The following is a 23,452-nucleotide window of genomic DNA, read 5'->3' as shown; positions in this document are numbered from 1 at the left end:
TACATGCTATTACTATCAACCTTTCCTGGACTTCCACGAATATTTCAGGACGTGTCTATAGTCTCAACACACTGTGCCGAATATCAGCGGCAGAAGTTCAGCTTGATTCCGCATGCAATGTATTTTAAATTACCGATGACACACCATGCCGAAATTCCACTTTACTCATTGTTCCCCGCCACTTTACCCATAGTTCCCAACAACTTTACTTATTGCTCCCACAACTTACTCATTATTGTCCCCCACAATTTTACTCGTTGCTCCCTAAACTCTACTCATTGTTCCCCACAATTATACTCATTGTTTCCCACAACTTTACTCATTGTTCTCTTCTCTCCCCAGATGCTACAGGAGCGCAAGCTGTGCATCCTGGGCGCGGAGCTGTCCGAGCTGGAGACCTTCGAGCGGCTGCTGCGTTTCTCCGGCAACCAGCTGCCCCTGCTGCAGTGCTTCCAGGTGAGTTACCTTGGGCTGATTATTATTATTAGTGTTGAGTATAGGATATGTGTTGAGAATTGAGAGTATGTGATGTTCGTTGAAGGCAGTTGAAAGCATAATAATATATTCTTAAAATACTACGATGCAATGATAAAAGAAAGGAGCACTGCGCGAGTCAATTGTATGAAATATGCATGAGGATTACTAACCAAACCTATTAACTACTGATCAGATTGTGAAGCAAGGTGTGTCAATAGATTCGTAAAAATGACCCGTGTAACATAGGCTATAAAATTTGCAATTTTTGACTTGTGATTATTTAAAATTAATCTGGTAAACAAACAAAGTATGAGTGACTGAGCCTAATGGTGAGCGGCTGAGCGCTCGCTTGTAGCAGGTGCGATAGCATTTATAAAACAGGTATATATTATCCTGTATACTAACAATGAGGATAACCTCTCGAATGTTGTCTTCTTAATAAAGAGACATATTCACACAACGTCGGACGGATACGTGTGCTAAAATAAATATTATAGCGTTCGCGTTATTACACATGCGGTGCACGCCCCACACGACACTTCAAAGGCGTTGTGCGAACTCGCATTATAATATTGTATACTAAGTATTCATGTATTACTAAGTATTAAAATATTCGCATAACGCGTCCTGCTAATGTAGTTTGGTTGCCCTTGTTCTTACCCGACTACAGCGAAGCAGAAAGGCTAATAATGATTTTGGCAGTTGATGACTGCGGGGCTAAAATGGTCGCTTTGGAGGATCATGGTTTTGAAAAATATTGTCGAGATAATAATTTAGACCTAAATATTAATAAGTGTTATACGATAACGTTTAGCCGGGCAGATAAGACCATAAAGAACCTTCCTACTCACTGCGTGAACAGTCTTAAAAGAAGTATCAGAGATTCGTGACCTAGGCGTTATTCACGATTCGAAATTCTCATACTCGAAGCATCTGGATCACATTATCTCTAAGGCCAACAAGTCGCTTGGATTTGTAATCAGAATGAGCTCCCAATTCAAAAACATAAAAATTTTAAAAGTACTGTATTGCTCGTATGTACGTAGTGCCCTTGAATATTGCTGCCAAATTTGGAACCCTCAGTACATTACCTATACTAACAGGCTCGAATCCATCTAGAAACGATTTGTGAGATTCCTACAATATAAATGCGGAACATCTGACACTGACTATGAATCGAGATGTAGAAGGTATCACATGCTACCCCTGCATCTCAGACGTCAAGTAGCTGACATTTGCACATTCCTAAATATTGCCCAAAATAAAATAGATTCCTCCTTTCTTGTTTCCAAAATTACCCTGAAAGTCCCTTCCCGCTCATCCAGAATATGCTCCTTCAACCCCTTTTATATTCCATTCTCCCATTCCAATTATAGGAAGAATTCCTTCTTCGTTAGAACACCTGCTTGCCTGAATGATTTGAGTAAACACCATGACATTGACATTTTTAATTCATCTATTTATGCTATCAGAAAGTCAATCAATAAAAATTGGTTTGAAGCTTGTCATTGTTGGATTTATTTCTCTTGTACTATGGATATTATCATTGGGATTGCTTTTGTAACGTATACTATTGTATCATTACCAAATACTTTTGTCTACCTAAATTTAAAGCAATGTTGTTAATGTTTAGACTTCTATTTGTGGAAACATATTAATAGTGCTTAGATACTAATCAGCCTTAATTTTTAATTTAAGTTTTATCACTGTATGTTTTCCGTTCAAATAAAAATAAAAAATAAAATAAAATCATATTATGAATCATGATATGATTCTTTTTTTTTTTAAATCGAACAAAAAAGTTATTTTTCTAGTGTTGTCTGTTAAAGACCTAGAGTGGAATACCCGAAGTCACTTCCGCATAGTTACTTAGCTAGGTCCTAGGGGTTCCGGCACATGGAAGTAGTCATCAAAACACATCCATAATAAATGAAAAATATTTGGGGCTGAACATCTTAAAAGTTTAAGAACCCCTGTTCTTACTTCTTGTTCATTTTTTATATGGGGAAATGCTTTGCGCATCCTTGGTGGATTGGGGGATAATCGGCCGGGATATGTGGGACTCCCCTGGCGTCCTACTCACTAAAACCCCATGGTGCTCCACTCCCCGCTTAAGGCAGAGTTGCGGATACAATAGAACCTACCGAAATTCTACCAACGTCCTGTGACCTGTCAGCGTTCTACAGCGTCTGTTCTAGAGTACCAAACACCGAGTAATCGCGTTACGTAGATTTAATTTTCGCCTACTTATACGTGTTAATTACAATATAACGTATAATCGGGTATTATGTACGTGGGCACTTGTACGGGTTGTGGTCTTACGACTTACGAGTACAATGTTACACCGACCGCGACAGATGATATCGCGTAAAATTATTTAAAGTTTAAACGTTTTAAAGACCACGAAAATATACAAAATGTTGAAAAAAATATAGCGTCACCATTACTTTATTCACCTCATTTGCTAAAATCGGAGTTTAGCTGCTACGAGGACACATACATGCATACAAAGACTGCCAAAATCGTTACCCGTCTTTTTGACTTCGTCGTAATCGGGTAATATTGCCGCTGTGTGCCGCTGTGTGCCGCTGTGTTGCGAGTTGCGTTCCTGGTCTGTTCAATTTCTAAATCCTATTGCGCCGGCGTGACCTAACTATTCCCTCAAAACACAATATGGGGCCTATTTATTATTCATCTGTGACTTTATCCAATTGAGTTGATCCACTCGTGGCGATGTACTCACCGTGTCGTTACAATTTGCAGGCTGTGATCGAGCACGGGTCTATGCTGTCGAAGGAGCTGGCGCGGGCGTACCTCGCGCGCGCCGACTCCGCCGCCCCCCGCAGACCACTCATACAGCTGGGGCTGAGGCTAGGTGAGATATTCTGTTCATTCTTAATCCATACTAATATTATTATAAATGCGAAAGTGTGTCCGTCTGTCTGTTCGCGCTCAAACCGCTGAACTGATTTCGACGAAATTTGGGTATACTTTGAGTCCCGGGAAAAGGACATCTAGGATACTTTTTATCCCGGAAAAATGTACGGTTCCCGCGCGATAAACTAGTTTTGGCGCAACGGAGTTGCGGGCGTCATCTAGTCATATTTTAATAACTAAAGAGTTAGAAGTTTCGTAATATTGGAAATGTTGCAAATATGTTGCCCACTCTAGTGAGTTCAAGGACTTACGGACAAATGGAAGAGATGAAATCAAGATGGGAAAATTGGAAAATATGAAAGAGAGGACAGGAGTCAGGACACAAGACAGTAGAGTGGGCATTCCCACGTTTCCGCTTCTCTATCGACGGAAGATTGATAGGGTCATAGGTTAGTCATTAGTCAAGGTATATTTACTTACCTGAGATTATAAGGGTCTGTTTCACTACTTCCTGATAAGTGCCGGATAGGTTATGTATTACTTAACTTGACAGATAGAGTATGGAGAATCTGTCAAATAAGTTGTAGATAGCCTTTCCGGCATTTTTTTTCAGGAAGTGGTGAAACAGGTCCTTAGTATTCTAAGTATCCAGTATAAATATTATATTATTATATTATAGTATTCTAAGGGCCTGTTTAATCACTTCCTGATAAGTGCCGGATAGGCTATCCACAACTTATGTAAAAGATACTTCATACTATATCTGTCAAGTTAAGTTGTGAATAGCCTATCCGGCACTTTATCAGAATGTGGTGAAACAGGTCCTAAGTATCCAGATAAATAGCTAGATGTCGTCACATTCCAGGCGGGTTCCTGAACGAGGCGGGGTGGTACCCGGACGCGGAGCGCGTGTTGACGCGGTGCCTGGAGCTGTGCCGCGCGCAGCCGCCCTCCACATACTACAAGCGGCTCACGCTCGAGTGTTGCCACAGGTATACCATTTTTTTTTTTGACTAACGCCTCCGTGGTTCAGTGGTTTAGAGCTCGGCTCTTGGCTCGGAGGTCGTGGATTCGATTCCCGCGTTGGAAACTTGTTATTTCCAAGTTTGGTTAGGACAATGCAGGCTGATCGCCTGCCATTGTCTGACAAGTAAGACGATCCATGCGTCGGATGAGCATGTAAAAAGTCGGTCCTGCGCCTGATCTCACGTCAGTCGTGTCGGTCGTCCGCTCCTGCGTAACAGGCATGGTTTCAGTGAAACTACTTCGGCGCAGGACGGGGACGTGAGAGTCACACGCGTTACACGCCTTCCGTGGCCTCCGACTGCGCCACAAGTATATCTGCATTACCCCACCTGGACCCTGATGCGTAATTCGACTCACATTCGGAAACTTCATCGCGCGACATCCAATAAACGCTCGCCGCGCTAGGTATTGACCAATGATCGCACCGTAAAGTTTCCGAATCCGATTCGAACGAAAAAACTAACAACGTCATTTCACGTATACAGTTAGAGTGGCACGGGCTTAGAGTATACATTAGCAAGCTATAGAGCGCGCGCATCGCTCGTTCCCCGTTGTGCCGATCGTAAGCAGAAGTTCTATAGATACTTGTCAAACGTATAACGCAAGTCTAGTGATGTTCCATGCGCCATCGTAAGACGCTTATAGGAAAATATGTTCACACTCGTGCTTACAGTTCATACCTTGTTAGAAGCACTCTGTAGCTTGCTATAATGTATACTCCATTGGCCAGGGGCATTCCGATTCGTTCATTTGATTCTTAAAACGGCTTCGTTCTTAGGTCCCTGATACGATTTCCATTTACGAATCTGATTCTTGTGCCAGAAAATCAGTAATCGATTTCATGAATTCATATAATACGTATTTGGTTTGAATTTCCAGGCTGCTGCACACCCAGTCGGCATACTGCTGCTTCCCTGCGGCGCTGCAGACGTACTCGCTGTCGCTCCAGCTGCTGGGCATCCCCGACGACGCCGCCGCGCCGCTGCCCGCCGCGCCCGTCGCCGCCGCCACGTCGTGCGACGCCGCCACGCAGACCGACGACACGGACGACGACAGGTATTGGCGGGAAAGGTTTAAAAAGGGTTGTGGAATAGTGGTCTTGAAAACTTTACAATGCGGCAGTTCAGAGGCGGACTTATGTCTGGACTCTGGAATGCAGAATGCTGGGAAGTGATCAAACGTTAAATGTACGAAAGCTGTTATGCCAAGTTATATATACCGAACTTTATTTAGACCTGTGGCCTTTTCGTCGTGGCGTTAAATTTTCGCCGGGTTAGTTCCTGAACCCGTGGTATGCAGCATGTAGATTTGTTTGCTTCTAAAGTCTAAACAATTCCAAATTGAAATACATTATGATACTGTGATTTCAGAGTGGAGTTAAGCCCCGCCATGGCGCACAACAGCGCGGGGTGCGGCGTGTGGGGCGCGCGCGCGCTCGTCGTCCGCCTGCTCAAGGAGTTCAGCGCGCTGTTCTTCGTGCTGTGCGACTACAGCGCCGCGCACGCGTGGTCCATGCGCGCGCTGCATATGCTCACGCCGGACATACCTGTCAGGTCAGAGTCTGATCTACACCTCGTAAACTAACAAACTTATTAGGGGTCTATGGCCAGACAATTTTAATATTAAGTAATATTTACTGTATGAACATATTGGTACAACAACAAGTACTTTATAGTTACTTTTTTTTTGTTCAGAATATTGTTTGTCAATGTTTCATTGTATTTTTTTACATTGGGTTTGTATTAAACCTAAACGGAGTTTGATGCAGACACGCGTAATACCACTTTATTATTAGGCTTTATTAAAATGTAAAGAAAATACATATAAATATGATCTAAATTAGCACTATATTATGTTGTTAAAAGTTTTAACGATCATCTAATAATTTACAGGATTCGCGGTGAATGCGTACGCGGTGCGTCGCGCGCGTGCGTCGTCAAGCGACGCTTCGGCGCTGCGGGTTTACTTGCGCGGCAGGGCGTGGCCTTGGCGAGCGCGCACGCCCCCGCCCACCCGCGTCGCGCACACGCCCTCCTAGACCTAGCCTTCTACCTCCTCAACGTAGACGCGATCAAACGCAGCGTCTGCGTATACGAGGAGGCCCTAGCACACCTGAGACGCGTGTACGGCCGAGCGAGTCTGCATGTGGCGACGGCGCAGGAGGATCTCGCGTACGCGCTATACGTGCTGGAGTACTCGTCCGGCAGGTTCTATAAGGCGCGCGACCACGCAGAACGAGCGATACGTATTATAGAGGTTAGTTGGTGTTGACTAATTTTCGTTCAGTTTGAAGTTCATTGACCGTTTTGAATTGGAACGGAAAGAATAGTACTATCAGATAAATCGATTCTTAGACAGATAGCGGACCTACGTAATTTTGTCGGATTAACGTCAAACCCAGGCGACATAATATGACTATTGACGTTAAGTTACATAAACCGACCAAATTTATACGTGGGAGAGCCATGCTTCGGCACGAATGGGCCGGCTCGACCGGAGAAATACCACGTTCTCACAGAAAACCGGCGTGAAACAGCGTTTGCGCTGTGTTTCGCCGAGTGAGTGAGTTTACCGGAGGCCAAATCCCCTACCCTATTTCCTTCCCTACCCTCCCCTATTCCCTTCCCTTTCCATCCCTACCCTCCCCTATTACCCTATTCCCTCTTAAAAGGCCGGCAAGCACCTGCTGCGGGTGTCCATGGGCGACGGAATTTGCTTTCCATCAGGTGACCCGTTTGCTCGTTTGCCCCCTTATTTCAAAAAAAAAAAAATGTGGGTCCACCATCTGCATACCAACTTTTCTTGTAGTACACGAATATAGTCTTATTGAGCCTATATATTTATATAATCGAAGTAACCTAATGATTTCTTTATCGACAGAACTTGGTGCCACGGGATCACTTGCTGCTGGCGTCGGCGAAGCGCGTCAAGGCGCTCATCTTAGAGGAGATCGCGCTCGACACGCCCGCTGGACAGAATATGCAAGGTATTTAATATAATAATAAAAGTTTCATTAACTACTCATATTATTATAACATGCATAGTCAATCTTACTCTCTCGAATAGCTTCTGATATCCGATACATTATGATAATACTATTGAAGTATTGAATTATTGCAATTTTTTTTGAAATCTACGTAATGTCTATTTATGGAGGTATGCTTACCATGGCTCCTGTAGAGTATCAGTATTGTTATTTGTCTTGCTGTGTATAGCTGAGCTTGGGTAAATTTTAGTTGGGCTTAGGTAATTGAGGTTGTGTAATGTCAAAAATTTAATAATTGTGAAAAAAATATTATATTCGTATCGTATTCCAGAGCCGAGTCTTCTAGAGGAGTCTGAGGCGTTACACCGCGCGGCGCTGGAGCTGTCGATAATGGCTTTCGGCGAGAAGAACGTGCAGACCGCCAAGCACTACGGCAACCTCGGCCGCCTGTACCAGAGCATGCAGAAGTTCCAGGTACGTATTGATGTGTCCACTTGTATCCTTGGGACGTGGGTACGTCGCTACTTGTGTCACTAGTTGTACTCCAACTCGTGTTCGTGTTGGAGTATAGCAGTAAATTTGTAAGTGTGAGTTATGGCCACCCACCCATCCCACCAAACTGCATTCAAAACTCAATACTTAATTTTTTTGTGGATTGATAGTTGATACACAAATGCCTAAAATCGTCCAATTAACATAAATAGTTCAACGGATATATCTCACCATTAACCGACGTGTTGCAGGACGCCGAGATGATGCACCTCAAGGCGATCGCGATCAAGGAGGAGCTGCTCGGGCCCGAAGACTACGAGGTGGGGCTGAGCGTCGGCCACCTCGCCTCCCTCTACAACTACCACATGAACATGCACCGCGCCGCCGAGAAGCTGTACCTGCGCTCCATAGCTATCAGTGAATATCTCTAATCTCGCTTACATATCTTGTCGTCTCTCTCTCTCGATGCTACGACTATGCATCAGTCCTTGTCGCATGTGTGATTACGACACCGCGCAAATCTAAATAGGATTGTATTACGAAGAGTTACGAGAACTGACTTATTCAAACGTAGGCTTTCATGATTTAAGTGTGCGCTTCCCGCTAAATTGTATTCAATCATTACAATAATAGGTGATGTTTTTAAAAAGGGCACAGTAGGAATTTTTAAACAATAGGAGATAGCGATAAATGCTGAAAGGAGGTGCGAGCTTAATTTTTTTCCGGTTAGGGAAACTACTTTTCTGATAAAACTACTGTAGTTTATTTTAATTGAGCATTCACTATAGGTGATCGGCAAGCATCCGCCGTACGCGCCGCATTTTCGAATTCGTTGTATGAAATTATGTGAAACCTCGCACATTCGTCCGCACCGTGCGCGCCGCATTTCGTGTACTATGCGGTGCGTTCGACGCGTACGGCACGTACGATGCTGACAAATGTGCGATCAGCTTATAATGTATCTACCTCCGCAGGTCTAAAGCTGTTCGGCGAGCGGTATTCCGGTCTGGAGTACGACTACCGCGGGTTGGTGTATGTGTTCACGCAGCTCAAAGAGCACGACCGCGCCTGGCACTATAACCTGCAGCTGCAGCACTGGCATGGTGAGTTGGCATTTCATCTTATGCAACCCTAGTGTCAGGGGTTTGAAGGTAGAAGGGGAACACATTAAATGTGCCCTTGTCTGGGCCGAGGTCTAAGTTTTGATGGGATTGATTATCCTATGTGGGAACAACAGAATTTTCTTTCCTGGTTAAATTAGAACAGTCTGATCACCTACCCGATTTTCAGATTTTCAGACGAGATAGGTGAACACTGAACCATGTTTCGCATGACTTTTTACATTCATGTGAAAATCGATCCTGTGCCTAATCTCTCACCAGAGTCACCAGTCATATCGGTTATCCCACTGGATCACAAGGGTCGATGAAGAAATCGCGAGTTTCATCTAAAATGTTTCATTTTGTATTTACAGATCTCAGAGAACAATCGAAGACGGAGCAGCAGCCTCCCCTAGGGGATGAGGAGGTGATGCCGCTCGAAGAACTGAAGGCGCGTCTCGCCAGCCCAGACTGAGCGCCGCGCGCGCGCACCGGGACAAGCCATTCGCTCAAACTTTATACACTACAACTACGTTCATAGTGTCTCAGTATCATAATATTCATTATCATAATATATCGGGGACATTACTAAGGTAGTTGTATTAGTGCTAGTTCAGACGAAGCGGAAACTGCGCATTTCCCGTGCAGAAACCGAGCGGTGTGTCAGCGCTGTAATACAACGCCTTTGCAATAAGACGCGAGCGGTTATAACGCAAGTCTAAACCGCGTGATTCCCGCTGTGTCTGAACTGGGACTAACAGTCCACGTCACGCGGATAGGGCAAGGCAGTTTGAGGGATCGTGCCTCATAGGTAAAATTATTGACAAGAAGAAGGGTTAAATAAGCCTTATTGACGATAGCGCAAGCTAGTAATAAGTTATTTAATGCTGGTTAGACAATTATATGGCGTTACAGGATATACATTATACAGGTGTAATAAAACAGTGATAATACTTTAGAGTTAGAATGTGTATGTGTCCCTTTATAGTGACTCACTGTGAAAGTAGCAGAGCTGAAACAGTCAATTTGGACTTTAGTTTCTATGACAAATGCGCTAACGTTGAAATTTGCCAATACAATAATTTAAAAGAAATCGTCTTTTAGCGCTGCTACTTTACAGTGAACTCTACATAAGGGACACATACTCACCCTAAAGTGTTATCTCTCCGTTTTGTTACACTTTTATATTATGTGCACTGCCCAGTCCATTCGCCGTGACGGGAACTGTACCCTGTACCCGACCCCACGCTTCCCGAACGCACATAGCTCGTATGCCCTGACCAGGAACATAAAAAACCACAAAAACCAACTGGTATTCATGAAATGAATGGAAATGTAATTTTGTAGCTGTCTCTTCACCGCCGCCTTTTGAAGTAACGTCGCTATATTATTCAGTGTGTGAGAAATTAAAAGAAATGTGATATGTAAAACATATACATGTTGTTAATAGTTCTGGGAAATCGTTTTTACATCGTCCGTCTAAAGAAGTGCTAAAACAATTTTGACACCACCTTATTCGGATTAGTGATATAGAAAGCATAATATTACTCAGAGTTTGCGGCGTGGATGAGTGTACATTTCCATTCAATCACATTATAATTGTAGTTTTTTATATTACTGGCCAGGCTTTAAATATTTATAAGGTTTGAGCCGCGTAGAACTGCCATGTACAGCTAGCTCCAGTATCACCGTATAAGTGATAGGGCTTTCGTAGAGCAAAATCAATAAGAGGCTAAGATATTATTTATAAGTTAAATAAAAAATTAATTACTATAACTTCGTGGTTTTCTTTTTCCACCTTCCTTTTCATTTCGATGCATTTTACTTTATTGACACGTTAAATTTATTGAGGGCTGTTAGAATACTCGTTTTGTACTAGGAGATGGACGTGAAGTTTTAACCGATTCGTTGCGTTTCAGTGCCATCACTTTTTTTTGCGTGTGGCGTTAGGCATGGATGTGTGTCATTTTAAAATCAATGTTAACTCTTTCAATTAAGCTTTAAAATAAATTTAAAGAGGGTAGATGTGAAAATATTCGTTTAGTACGAGGTCAGAACAGAAAGTTTAAGCGTAGTTGAAGTAACATTTTACTTATTTGACATTTTAAATTTGAGGGTTGTTATTCATTTCCAGCTCATCTTGCTACCCTGACATGTAGCTCAGTGAGTCTGCGAAGGCTTGCAGAGTCAATTCTCTCCGCTATCATCTACTGGAGACTTCCGGCTTTTTCGTACTCTTTGCACTACTGACGCTACTTTTTTTGCGCATAATTACATAGAAGTCGTCAACTCCTGCATCGGCAAACATCCCGGATGCACTGCAGTAACGAGGGAGCCGCAATAGAGACCTGAATATGTTATTGTAAAGGCGCAAGGCGCCATAGGTCCGTTGAGTAAAGCTGGCCCACAGACCACAGGTGTAAAACGTCTGACAAAATGCTTTAAAAAGCGTTATCTTGACAGGCGCTGTACACCTTGCAAACCTGTGTGCCAGCATATTACCGCGGATCGATAGCACCCTGCGCTCCCTCAATATCCTCCTCATCACTGACAGTATCGGTTACCACCTGACCGAGGTATTTAAATTTTGTAACCGGACTCAGAGGTACTCCGTTAAGTAAAGGTGGTGGACATTCTTAATGATTGATGTTGCATAATAATTTAGATCATTGTGTTTGTCATGATTTGATGTTGAGTATGTTACATTTAAGTTTTAACCTATTATACACTAGTGGAAACTTTTAATTGGCATATCGCTGTGTAATATGTATCTTATTGGAGTTGTAAATAGCTGTAAGTTTTCCCAAAAATAAAATAAAATATAAAAATAAAATAAAAATTAAAAATCTTACTATTAACATAGGCTAAACTGTAGATCTTGAAAGAAAACAACAAATATAAAATTAATATAATTATACATTTTAGTACTCATGTAACTCAATAAGGTAGCAACACGAACAGGGTGGGAGTCTAATGGAATGCTTTAGGCCAATAACAATCAATATAATTTACATAAATAGTAACATTTTATCAAGGCACTATTATAAATAATCTCAGTTCGGCTCATTCAGGCATCATTAAAATAATTATTACTTAAATGCTAATAATTGTTGAACAACATTCGATGTTAAGAATAATATATTTAGATATGATAAAATTCATAAATATTTAAATTTATAATAAAAAAACCTTCCTATAAAAAAGCCTTCTAGATCAAACAATACAACATTGACACTACCACAATACAATGGAAATTAATTCCATATTAATCATTCTAGGCAGATCACTGGTCACTAACTAATACAATTTAAAGATCAAAGTATAAAAATACAGTGCAAAAATAATATCAACATTCTTGCTAGCACATACAAAACTAAAGCTGCGCCAGTGTTTTCCTCTACTTCTGTACTTCTTAGGCCGGTCCCAGAAGTGCGATGAGGGCCCTCTTGTAGTCACCGGAAGTCTCGCCCTGCTGCGGTGTCGCCAAAACAAAATGGATGCATTTCCGGTTCAAGATGGCGGCAATAGCACATGCGGGTAGAAAGAAACGCGACATCGTTAGTATGCGTGTAAAGAGTGGTTTTGTAGTGAAGTTATTAACAATGGAGATATTCATAGTAAAAAGTAAATATATAGTAAAACGATGTTTTGCTCGCGGCTTCGATCGCGTTAAGAAGTATTATTATATACAAACTTTCATCCCCTATTTTAACCACTTGGAGGTAGAAGTGTTCAAAATCCTTTCATAGCGGATGCCTACGTCATAACATCTACCTGCATGCCAAATTTCAGCCCGATCCGTCCGTCCGCCCGTTTGGGCTGTGCGTTGATAGATCACTATGTCAATCAGTCAGTCACCTTTGAGTTTTATATATATAGATATAATAGTAGTCTAATGGACATACTCGGAAACATGATTTTCTACATACATTTTCTATCAGTCTACAATAACTCTTATAACTATTTAAGTAATTATTAAGAGTTAAGACGTATCTCTGAGTGTAGTCGTAAGTACGTGTTATAATTTGGAATAGTGTTTTGTAATATAAAAATACCCATAATAATTAACTTTGTTGATAGAACCTACGCGAAGGTATTATTTTTTACATTTCTCGTTTAAAATTTTAAATTCATTTGATAAAGATCTTACCTCCTAATCCGTTCAGTGAATGTGGCATCATAAAAATTTAAAACACATTACAACATCATAATCACATACAATAAATCAAGCAATATAAAGCCGATGAAGCTACACATATTTTAAAATGCTTTGAAAATTAGAAGATCATGCTTTAATGTGCTTAAATTTTTGTAATGTAGTGCTAAAGTTACTTTTTCAAAGTGTTGATGTATTAAAATAATGACCAGAAAAATAAAGCTACTCGTGGATAGACCATGTTTTCTTATATTTGAACTCCGTTGCGCCAAAATCATTTATGCGGGGACCGTAATTTTTCCGGGATAAAAATACCAAATTTTAGCAAAATCGGTTAAGTGGTTTGAGCGTGGAGAGGTAACAGACAGACACACTTTCGCATTTATAATAATTATTAAGTATGGATGAAGAGAAGAGGCTTTAATATAAACTTCAGCCTTAACATTAAGCCACTGTAAGCAATATTACAGCTACGTTTCGAAACATTATCTTGCTTACTGCCGCACTCAGAGTGGAACCTCAATTACTAAAATGTAATTAATTCAAAATTTTGACAAGCCCCATACATTATCTGTCAAACTCTTCATTAAATTGAAGGTTTTTACAATCCGGGAGTTGACAACTTTTTAAAAATAGTTTTAAGCGCTTCAGTTGTTTAGAATAATACCTGTAAATTAATATTTTATTCATTATTATGCCCTAGAATGAGTTTAAAATTATTTTAAATACTGAATTCAAAATATGTCACAAAAACGCGGCATTATGGTCACGTGATCACGTGTGACGTCATCGTTCATGTAACAAAACAAGCGTAGACAGAGCAAAAGTGAGTAAGTGTTTAACCTAACAACTGTCAATTTTGTTTGACACTGAACGATGACATCACTGCTTCAGATTGGCGTTTTCAATCACGTGACTTACAGTTAATAAATCCATTTTTTTTTCAATGTAAAATAAAATAATTAATCAATAACTATTTTTTAGTTATTTGTATTAGTCTAAGCGATAAGTTGAGAATGGCGAAATATAGAGATAAGGGTCATAAAAATATGTGCGATAGCTCATTAGATTCGGGAAGACGTCTAGGTAAATGTATCGGAAGCGTGTATTAGCACACAAAAAATTGCAAAAGTTATAAGCAAATTAGATTGCAAAAAAAAGGTATTATGTTTTTTGTTAAAAACTAAGAAACTATTAACATTTAAGAAATTTTAAAAAAAGATTCTTCAAGAAGAGGAAATTTTCATAAAAAAATCCCAACTCCCGGAATTCTATCTCTATTATTTATAATTTTAATTTAACGCTGAAAGTAAGCCTCCGCGCGGCATTTTTAGGTAGCGCGCGTGGCTTCAAAGCCGAGCACGTCACACTGATTATTTTTTTAAAGGTATTAAATATTAATTTAAAAATTTCAAAAACTTATGGTGTATTCCGAACACTTCAAAGAATTTGCTTCCGTTGGGAATTTAACTTGAAGTTAATTTTTCAACAAATTAGACAAATGTTAACTAACGAAATTTTTTCGAAAAACTTCCGTCCTCATTGTACTTTAAAGAAAACGTTTAAATAATTTTCGTAAATTTTTTCACTTCGTGGAGCCCTTGATATAAACATACTTAACAAGATCACGCCATAAAAGTTTAAAAAAATTTAATACTTTGTTTATAATCATTTTTTAACTTGAACAAAAAACTAGAAATCCACGTAATATTGTCAAAAAAAAAGTTGTTTCATTTATTATCACGTAATTGACATGTACTAACTAAAAAAAAAAAAATTCCGCCATTTGCTAATAAAGAATTTATAAACCAATGGACCATTTCGATGCTTTTAAATTTTTTTTTTCTTACCTTTATTCTCTTGAAAATATTATGATTTTTAGAAACAAAATTTTTTCTTAATAATAATATTTTATTGTTTATAATCGTTTTTTAAATATTTCTATTGTTTAAATTATTATTTTAGAAAAAAATTTCCTCTTAAAAATCATGTCTTCCATATTATGGTTACAATAACAAAAAAATTTTTTATCAACAATTTCATTGTTTATTAACTTAAAAATTTATTATAAAAAAAATCTGAACTTTTTTATATTCTTTTTCTAAAACTCCTAAAGAATACAAAACAACGATGTACAAATGTGTTCAAGTTAAAAAATGATTAAATTTTTTAAACTTTTATGGCGTGATCTTGTTAAGTATGTTTATATCAAGGGCTCCACGAAGTGAAAAATTTTACGAAAATTATTTAAACGTTTTCTTTAAAGTACAATGAGGACGGAAGTTCGAAAAAATTTCGTTAGTTAACTTTTGTCTAATTTGTTGAAAAATTACCTTTAAGTTGAATTCCCAACGGAAGCAAATTCTTTGAAGTATTCGGAATCTATACTAATCTATACTAATATTATAAATGCGAAAGTATCTCTGTCTGTCTGTCTCGCTTTCACGCAAAAACTACTAAACCGATAGTAATGAAATTTTGTACACAGATAGTCTAAAGCCTGAGAAAAGACATAGGCTACTTTTTAACTGGAAAAGGAGGTTGTAAGGGGGTGAAAATGCGTAAATTTGGTCAAATTAACTTAGTTCCAAAAACTCAAAACAGATGGCGCCAAGAGTCCCCTAGATCGCGCTATTGCTTGCTCATGCGTATTTCTATAAGAGGTGGTACCATGTTCAACTAGATTTTTCGATTCTTTCGATTGTTATACACGTTATTAACTAATAACTCACCTACCAACTTAGATATCAAATTCAAAAACAACAGCGCCAAAACTACTGAACCGATTGTAATGAAATTTTGTACACAGATTGTCTAAAGCCTGAGAAAGGACATAGGCTACTTTTTAACTGGAAAAGGGTAAGGGGGTGAAAATGCGTAAATTTGGTCAAATTAAGTTAGTTCCAAAAACTCAAAATAGATGGCACCAAGAGTCTCCTAGATCGTGCTATTGCTTGCTCATGCGTATTTCTATAAGAGGTGGTACCATGTTGAGGTAGGTTTTACAATTCTTTCGATTGTTATACACGTTATTAACTAATAACTCACCTACCAACTTAGATATCAAATTCAAAAACAACAGCGCCAAAACTACTGAACCGATTGTAATGAAATTTTGTACACAGATAGTGTAAAGCCTGAGAATGGACATAGGCTACTTCTTACTGAAAAAAGGGGTTGTAAGGGGGTGTTTATGCGTAAATTTGTTCAAATTAAGTTAGTTCCAAAAACTGGAACAGATGGCGCCAAGAGTCGCCTAGATCGCGCTATCGCTTGCTCATATTGTGTATTTCTATAAGAGGTGGTACCATGTTGAGTTAATATTTCGATTGTTACACATGTTATTAATTAACTCACGTACCAATATAGATATCAGAAACAACAGTTTACCAATAATAAATACTAAATAGTTTATGGGTATTGGGCAAAGCTAAAGTTGTGTAATGCATTATGCAGCTAAGTTGTGTAACGCTAAATAAGCTTTAGGTATAAAAAAGTTTAATTAAAAAAAAACATATTATGTGCACACTACACGGCTGTTTTGGGTATTTTGATTTAAGGGGTACCAGGGTTTTAAAAAGCTATTGACACTAATTTTATTGACACCGCGCGCTATAAACTGAAGTCCACGCGGACGAAGTCGCGGGCAACAGCTAGTACACCATAAGTTTTTGAAAATTTTAAATTCATATTTAATACCTTTAAAAAAATAATCAGTGTGACGTGCTCGGTTTTGAAGCCACGCGCGCTACCTAAAAATGCCGCGCGGAGGCTTACTTTCAGCGTTAAATTAAAATTATAAATAATAGAGATAGAATTCCGGGAGTTGGGATTTTTTTATGGAAATTTCCTCTTCTTTAAGAATCTTTTTTTAAATTTTCTTAAATGTTAATAGTTTCGGAGTTTTTAGCAAAAACATAATACCTTTTTTTTGCAACCTAATTTGCTTATAACTTTTGCAATTTTTTGTGTGCTAATACACGCATCCGATACATTTTTCTAGACGTCTTCCCGAATCTAAAGAGCTATCGCACGTATTTTTATGACCCTTATCTCTATATTTCGCCATTCTCAACTTATCGCTTAGACTATATAGTTTTAGAGTTTTTATCAATAAATTTTAATTATTTTAAAATTTTAAACATACTGTCAACTCCCGGATTAAAATCAATTAAATATCTCTGAGTACGGCGGTTGTTCTAAAAATGTTCTAAAAACTCTGTTTATTAAATATGTAAGTACAATACTGGTATCAGATGCAAAGTTTTTCATAAAAAATATCCTTAGGGCCTGTTTCACCACTTCCTGATAAGTGACGAATAGGCTATTCACCAATTAACTTGACAGATCAAGTATGGAGAATCTGTCAAAAAAGTTGTGAATAGCCTATTCGGCACTTTATCAGAAAGTGGTGAAACAGGCTCTTAGTCTATTTATTTTGCTGGTCAACTACAAAACACAGTACTAACCGCGATATCGCTCTCCAGCGTCTTATCGTACAGTCTCTCGTACTCTCTCTTTATAGCGGCGAGGTCGATCTCCGACCGCGTCGCGATCACTCGGACGAGGATCTTGTCTTCGGTGCCGGCGCCCTGCATCGCCCCGCGGAGGCGCTGCGCGAACCACGCCGGCGCGTTCTCAACGCACTCAACTGAAAGAGACGGCACGAGTCAGACATACCCTTATCTCGCTCTCCAGGGTCTTATCGTAGAGTCTCTCGTACTCCCGCTTGATGGCGGCCAGGTCGAGCTCGGAGCGGCTGACGACGATGCGGATGAGGGTTCTGTCGTCGGTGCCCATCCCCTGCATGGCGGCGCGGAGCCGCTGCGCGAACCACGCCGGCGCGCTCTCCACGCACTCCACTGAAATGTCACGGCGCACCGCCATAAACTAACCTAACCTAGCACGGGGCTGCTGGGGACATATTGTATTCGTAATATATAGTATAAGTTAAACATAAGCGTCTAACTGCCGTACTCAGAGTGGAACATTAATTACTTAAATGTAATTAATTAAAAATTTTGACATAAGCCCCATACATTATCTGTCAAACTCTTCATTAAATTGAAGGTTAATCATAATGAAATGTCTCTGAGTAAGGCGGTTAAATAACTTTAACGCCTTTAGATGACCGACGCTGCGAAACGCGAAACAGCGGCGAACCGATTTGCTGTCTCACTCGCCACACGGCAATGCGTTATATTGAATCTCACTCTACTCCTGTAGTCCTACTACGAAACTGTTTTGAGACTCAAACAATGAACAATCGGACGAGAATGCCGCGTCCTGCTCTAACAACGTCATTTCACGTTTGTTAGAGTACGAGGCGGCATTCTTGTCTGATTGTTTGAGTCTCAAAACAGTTTCATGGTACAAGCCTGTTTCGCTGATATTTCGCGTTTCGCAACGTCGGTGTACTAGAGGCGAATGTGGCAATAAAATGTAAATGTAGACGCGTTAAACGATCAATTATACGTGTTTCTGTCTCCTCTTCATGCTTATACTGCTAAACCGATTTTGATTAAATTTGATATGGTGATAATTTTAGTCCCGGAAAGGACATTAAAATCTTTTTTTCCTGAAAAAATGTTTTACTTCAAATTTTGGACCATCATTCCATTGGTCCAGCAGGCTTATGGCTCATTTTCATTGGTCGATTGTGATAGGGCCCGCATGCAGGGTGCGGGAGATATCTGAAACGCATGCCACAGGGCCCGCATTCGGGGAACCGTTTTCATTAGTCGATAGGGCCCGCATGCAGGGTGCGGGAGATATCTGAAACGCATGCCACAGGGCCCGCATTCGGGGAACCGTTTTCATTAGTCGATAGGGCCCGCATGCGGGGTGCGGGAGATTTCTGGAACGCGTGCCACAGGGCCCACATTCGGGGAACCGTTTTCATTAGTCGATAGGCCCCGCATGTGGGGTGCGAGAGATTTCTGGAACGCGTGCCACAGGGCCCGCATTCGGGGAACCGTTTTCATTAGTCGATAGGGCCCGCATGCGGGGTGCGGGAGATTTCTGGAACGCGTGCCACAGGGCCCACATTCGGGGAACCGTTTTCATTAGTCGATAGGCCCCGCATGTGGGGTGCGAGAGATTTCTGGAACGCGTGCCACAGGGCCCGCATTCGGGGAACCGTTTTCATTAGTCGATAGGGCCCGCAGGGCTGGGGAGAATGTCTGTGGTCGTCGCCAGTTACAGACGTTCTTGCCATGGGGCATGGAACAACAACCTGATTTCAAGGTACAAGACATAAAATCATTTGTTACAGTATGTGTCTAAGCACACTAGGCTGAATTATTCCGACGTAAATTCCGCCGCATTTACGCCACGTATCAAACACATACAAAATACGGACGTAACGCGACAGACGACACACTATGCCGAAATTCCGTCGCCAGCCGAATTTCCGTCGAGCCGAGTCGAGCGTAAAGTTCGGCAGCGATTCGGCGGTAATGTTTTGTATAGCAACACACTTAGATACGCGACGGAATTATCAAAACCGAACATAGCAAATCAAACCTTAACTCCAATCGGAAACGTGGCAACTCGCGTCCCGCAAGCTGTATATCGACCGATGAATTTCATTGGTCGATATCACGGTCTGCGGGGATTGCCCGCATGCTTTACATGCGGGCAATCACCGCAGGCGGTGTAACGAACACGTATCGACTTGTAACTTTCATTGGTCGTTATCTCGGCTGCGGGGACTGCCCGCATGCTGTATAACGAACGAGTTAACGACCAATGAAAATGAGCCATTAGCATAGTCACCATAGAAGTGGTTTCTTTCTACGGAAGAATACACAAAGTGACAGATTGACAAAAGTAATCCGCCATTTTGTCACTTAAATTTGTCAGTATGTTCCTTCTCACCTGTTTCTAACGTTGTTATGTTAAGCCTGCAGAAGTAAAATATTTATACTAACAATATTTATACTAAAGCTGTAAGCACACTATATACCGATAGCGGACAGCGCCTCCTTGAGTTCCCCGCCGATCTCGGCCTTGATGGCCTGCTCGATGGTGCGCCCCGCGATGTCTTTGTACGCCTCGAATATTAGACGCAGCTGCGCGAAGCTCTCGTGCGCTAGGATCTGCATAATATAGATGTATCACGAAAATAGCTGTAGTTCTCACGCGATTCAAATAAAAGAATGATGTGATTTGTAAATAGGTGTGAATCTTTTTTTTTGTAATGATATACAGGGTGTAACGAAACTAAGTGATAATACTCTAGGGTGTGTATGTGTCCCTCGTATAGAATTGGCCGTAAAAGTAGCAGCGTTGAAAGAGCAAATTTTGTTTTGAGATTTGTATGGGCAAGCACTCCAGCGTCATGAATTAATTGTGAAAGTAGCATTTCACAATCAACTCTATACAATGGACACATACACACCCTAAAGTATTGTTACGCGCTGTACTAGGTATATAAACAAACTGTGTTCTGAAAGTTACGATCACCATGGTAACTCGAAAACGCTTTGGAACCTCTGTGGTTTGAACTGCATTCACCTTGTTGAAGATCTCCTCGTCCGTCCCCCACTTCCCCTCGCCGGCGTCGTACAGCTGCTGCGCCGCCTCAACCGCGCGCCCCGCGTCCACCCCCGCCTCTTCGTCTCGCGCCCCCTGCGCACGCTTCACATCAGCGTTGTATGAAAGTTCGCGCCGAGCGAGTGACATCTTGTTTTTTTTAGTGCTAACTTTGCGTTTTGCCAGTGTTTTTTTGACACTGAGTTTTATAGGCTAATCTTTTTTGTATTTTGTTATACATTTTATATTATATTGTATTAATGTCACTCACTCGGATATTTCTAGTAATAATTTAGCAGAAGCAAAATAAAGATATGTATTAATAAGTTATATGAGTTTAAATAGTGATTTAAAGTTAGCTCTCCACAGTGTTTGATAATGGTTATGCACTTTTAACATAATCAATTAAATTTTTATTTAAATAAAGTTTATAGAAAATAAATGGCATAAGCTTTAATACATAGTGTTAGTCACAAGCTGCAGTTGTGTGAATCATCTTATTCATTGAAGCATTATTTCTACTATTTTGTAGTAGAAGTCTATAATGAACAATGCTCCTTTAAAAACACTTAATTTTCTATAGTAGGGTTTTTTAAAAGCATTTAAATCCCTTTTAATTGATGTGAATCAAATAATATCAAGAATAAATTAAATGCAGTTCTTCCAACAAATTTTTTACACTACTACTTACTGTAACTATAAGAGTAAGCAGTCTCCTAAAGTCCCCAGAAGTTTCGGAACACATGTGTTCTGCCAATGGACGATTGTACACTGAAAGTTAGTAATGTAATTTAATTACAAGATTTAAATTAATAGAAAGTCATATTAAAAAGATCATAAACTATTAAACTATCATATTTTGTCTATACTTATCCAAAAAAGTTCATCTTGAATAATAATTCTAATAGATAGAAATTAAAACACAAATAAGACAGTTTAAACATTTTCAACATGCAACATTGAGTTAAAATATAAATAAAACTTGTTTATTTAATAATTAGTTGATTGCATAAGCATCCTAATTTTGTATCTATTTTAAAAAGAAAGAAGAGACTTACAATTCTCATAAGTCTGCACAATCTCGGCAATCTCATTCTTGGAGTGCGTGCACAGGATCTCCACCAGCACATGTTCGTCCGTGCCCATGCCCTCCATACAGTTGTTCAGCTCCCGGCACAGGTACTCCGCGGGGGGCATCATCAGAGCAACAATCACATCCTCAAAGTGACCACCAAGCTCCGACTTGAGGTCATCAATTAAATTCTGTAATTGAGAAAATATACTTTATTATCTACTAGACATGGCTGGCTACTTGTTTTACATTACAGTCCATGATAAATACTTCTCATATCTAAAATGTCCTTTTGGGCAGTCCCAAGGATTTCTTTGCCAAATGATGATGGGCAAAAATGTCATGAGCTCTGGAATTAGGCTCAAACACAATTTATTGTATATTTTTGGAAGGTATACCCAGGTACATTAAGACCAATAGGGCGCTTGTCATGATTCGTTTTGAGGAAATCCACATTAAAAGTGACATCAGTGCTTGTATGTACATTTCATGCTGATAACATCATTTTAGCATTATAGCATGATTATTTTTAGGGTTCCATAGTAACCCTTATATTATAATGTTGGTCTGTCCGTCTGTCCGTCAATCCGTCTGTCTGTCCGCGGTTTTTCTCAGGGACTACCTAGTCTCTACAAATCTGTAATTTGGCACTAATGCACATATTAATGATGCCAACAAAATGGTATATAAGATCTTTAAAAAAAAAATTTAAGGTACCCTACACTGCACATCAAACGGGGATGAATTTTTTTCGCATCCACCCCACCATGTGGGGTGTCGTTGGATAGGTTTTTAAAAAATATTATGAGTACTTATAAATTATTTTCCGATTCAGGGATCCATTTGTGAAATGAAGTAATTATGCTATCACTATCTTAAAGTTACTCAGTTGTTGTAGATTACAATGCAATTCTCATTCATTGATTAAATTTGTACCATTTACAGTATAGCCAGGTGGGTTGTTAGCAATAAAAAAAATGCAAGAACTCCTTACCCTTCCATATTCATGAGTAAAAGCCTGAGCAATAGCCTGTCTCTGGATATTGGAACGGGTGGTGAGGATGTCAATGATAGCTTGCTCATCTGTTCCAAAGCCCTTCATGGCCGCTCGCAGAGCTGCAGCATCTTCTGCCGCGTTAAAGTTGGGGACACCGACGACGGTAGGTTCCTTCTGCATTTGTGATGGTGGTAAAGTAACAATAATTATCTACTGTACTGTTAGTGCTTAGTACTCCTTATTGTTTGTTGGTATTTACATAAAAACCTACTTTCTATAGAGCTTTCTATGTAATAAGTGACTAAGCGGCAAAGTATCTAGGTTGTAATGTTGATCAATAATAAAATTACTTTAAAGTAAACAAATGACTAATGGACTGCTGTCCATAAAGGTCAAGCCCAACAAAAACTTATCGCATGCGAACAATTCACTAGTATTATAGAAAAAGGTTCCTGCCCTTAGTCACTTTAGTTAATTGAATAGAGTTGACGTCACCAGAATGCCGAATACGCCCTGCAATTATTTAATTGTATCAAGAAGAGCTCACCACAAATGCCATCTTCAAAGTTTTGTGGTCGCGACTTGCAACTTTAATATAGATTTATTAAACGGATAAATGCTCAACACAGTGCTATCGACAATTATTGAGATAATATTGTTAAATAAAAACCAAAATAATAAATAGCTCGAGCTCCACAAACATCCGAAACAAACCCGATATCAATTTTGACAA

At 39.9% G+C, this 23,452-nt stretch overlaps 2 protein-coding genes across 3 annotated transcripts in view; one reads left to right on the top strand and one right to left on the bottom strand.

Moving 5' to 3' along the window:
- Positions 1–10,734, top strand: part of LOC121732927 (amyloid protein-binding protein 2) — a 49,776-nt gene extending 39,042 nt beyond the window's left edge. The window contains exons 2-12 of one of the 2 annotated variants that reach the window (XM_042122956.1): positions 343–456; positions 3,241–3,352; positions 4,220–4,346; positions 5,260–5,430; positions 5,748–5,933; positions 6,273–6,636; positions 7,261–7,366; positions 7,698–7,840; positions 8,110–8,275; positions 8,833–8,961; positions 9,333–10,734. In XM_042122956.1, coding sequence (XP_041978890.1) covers positions 343–456; positions 3,241–3,352; positions 4,220–4,346; positions 5,260–5,430; positions 5,748–5,933; positions 6,273–6,636; positions 7,261–7,366; positions 7,698–7,840; positions 8,110–8,275; positions 8,833–8,961; positions 9,333–9,433 — 1,719 coding nt within the window. In that variant the 3' untranslated portion in view covers positions 9,434–10,734. Of the gene's footprint in view, positions 1–342; positions 457–3,240; positions 3,353–4,219; positions 4,347–5,259; positions 5,437–5,747; positions 5,934–6,272; positions 6,637–7,260; positions 7,367–7,697; positions 7,841–8,109; positions 8,276–8,832; positions 8,962–9,332 lie in introns of both variants that reach the window. The other variant, XM_042122955.1, reaches the window with a different exon arrangement.
- Positions 10,735–11,856: 1,122 nt separating this feature from the next.
- On the bottom strand, positions 11,857–23,442 carry LOC121732928 (annexin B10-like). The gene is given in 9 exon segments (XM_042122957.1): positions 11,857–12,430; positions 17,584–17,784; positions 17,786–17,976; positions 20,082–20,214; positions 20,633–20,746; positions 21,342–21,421; positions 21,709–21,913; positions 22,717–22,893; positions 23,267–23,442. Coding segments are annotated over 9 exon segments (1,173 nt in total). The 5' UTR covers positions 23,279–23,442; the 3' UTR covers positions 11,857–12,370.
- Between the last annotated feature and the right edge of the window lie 10 nt (positions 23,443–23,452).

Source organism: Aricia agestis, chromosome 13 (assembly GCF_905147365.1).
Source record: "Aricia agestis chromosome 13, ilAriAges1.1, whole genome shotgun sequence".
Classification (NCBI taxonomy): Eukaryota; Metazoa; Arthropoda; class Insecta; order Lepidoptera; family Lycaenidae; genus Aricia; species Aricia agestis.
This window is presented reverse-complemented; position numbering and strand designations above follow the sequence as displayed.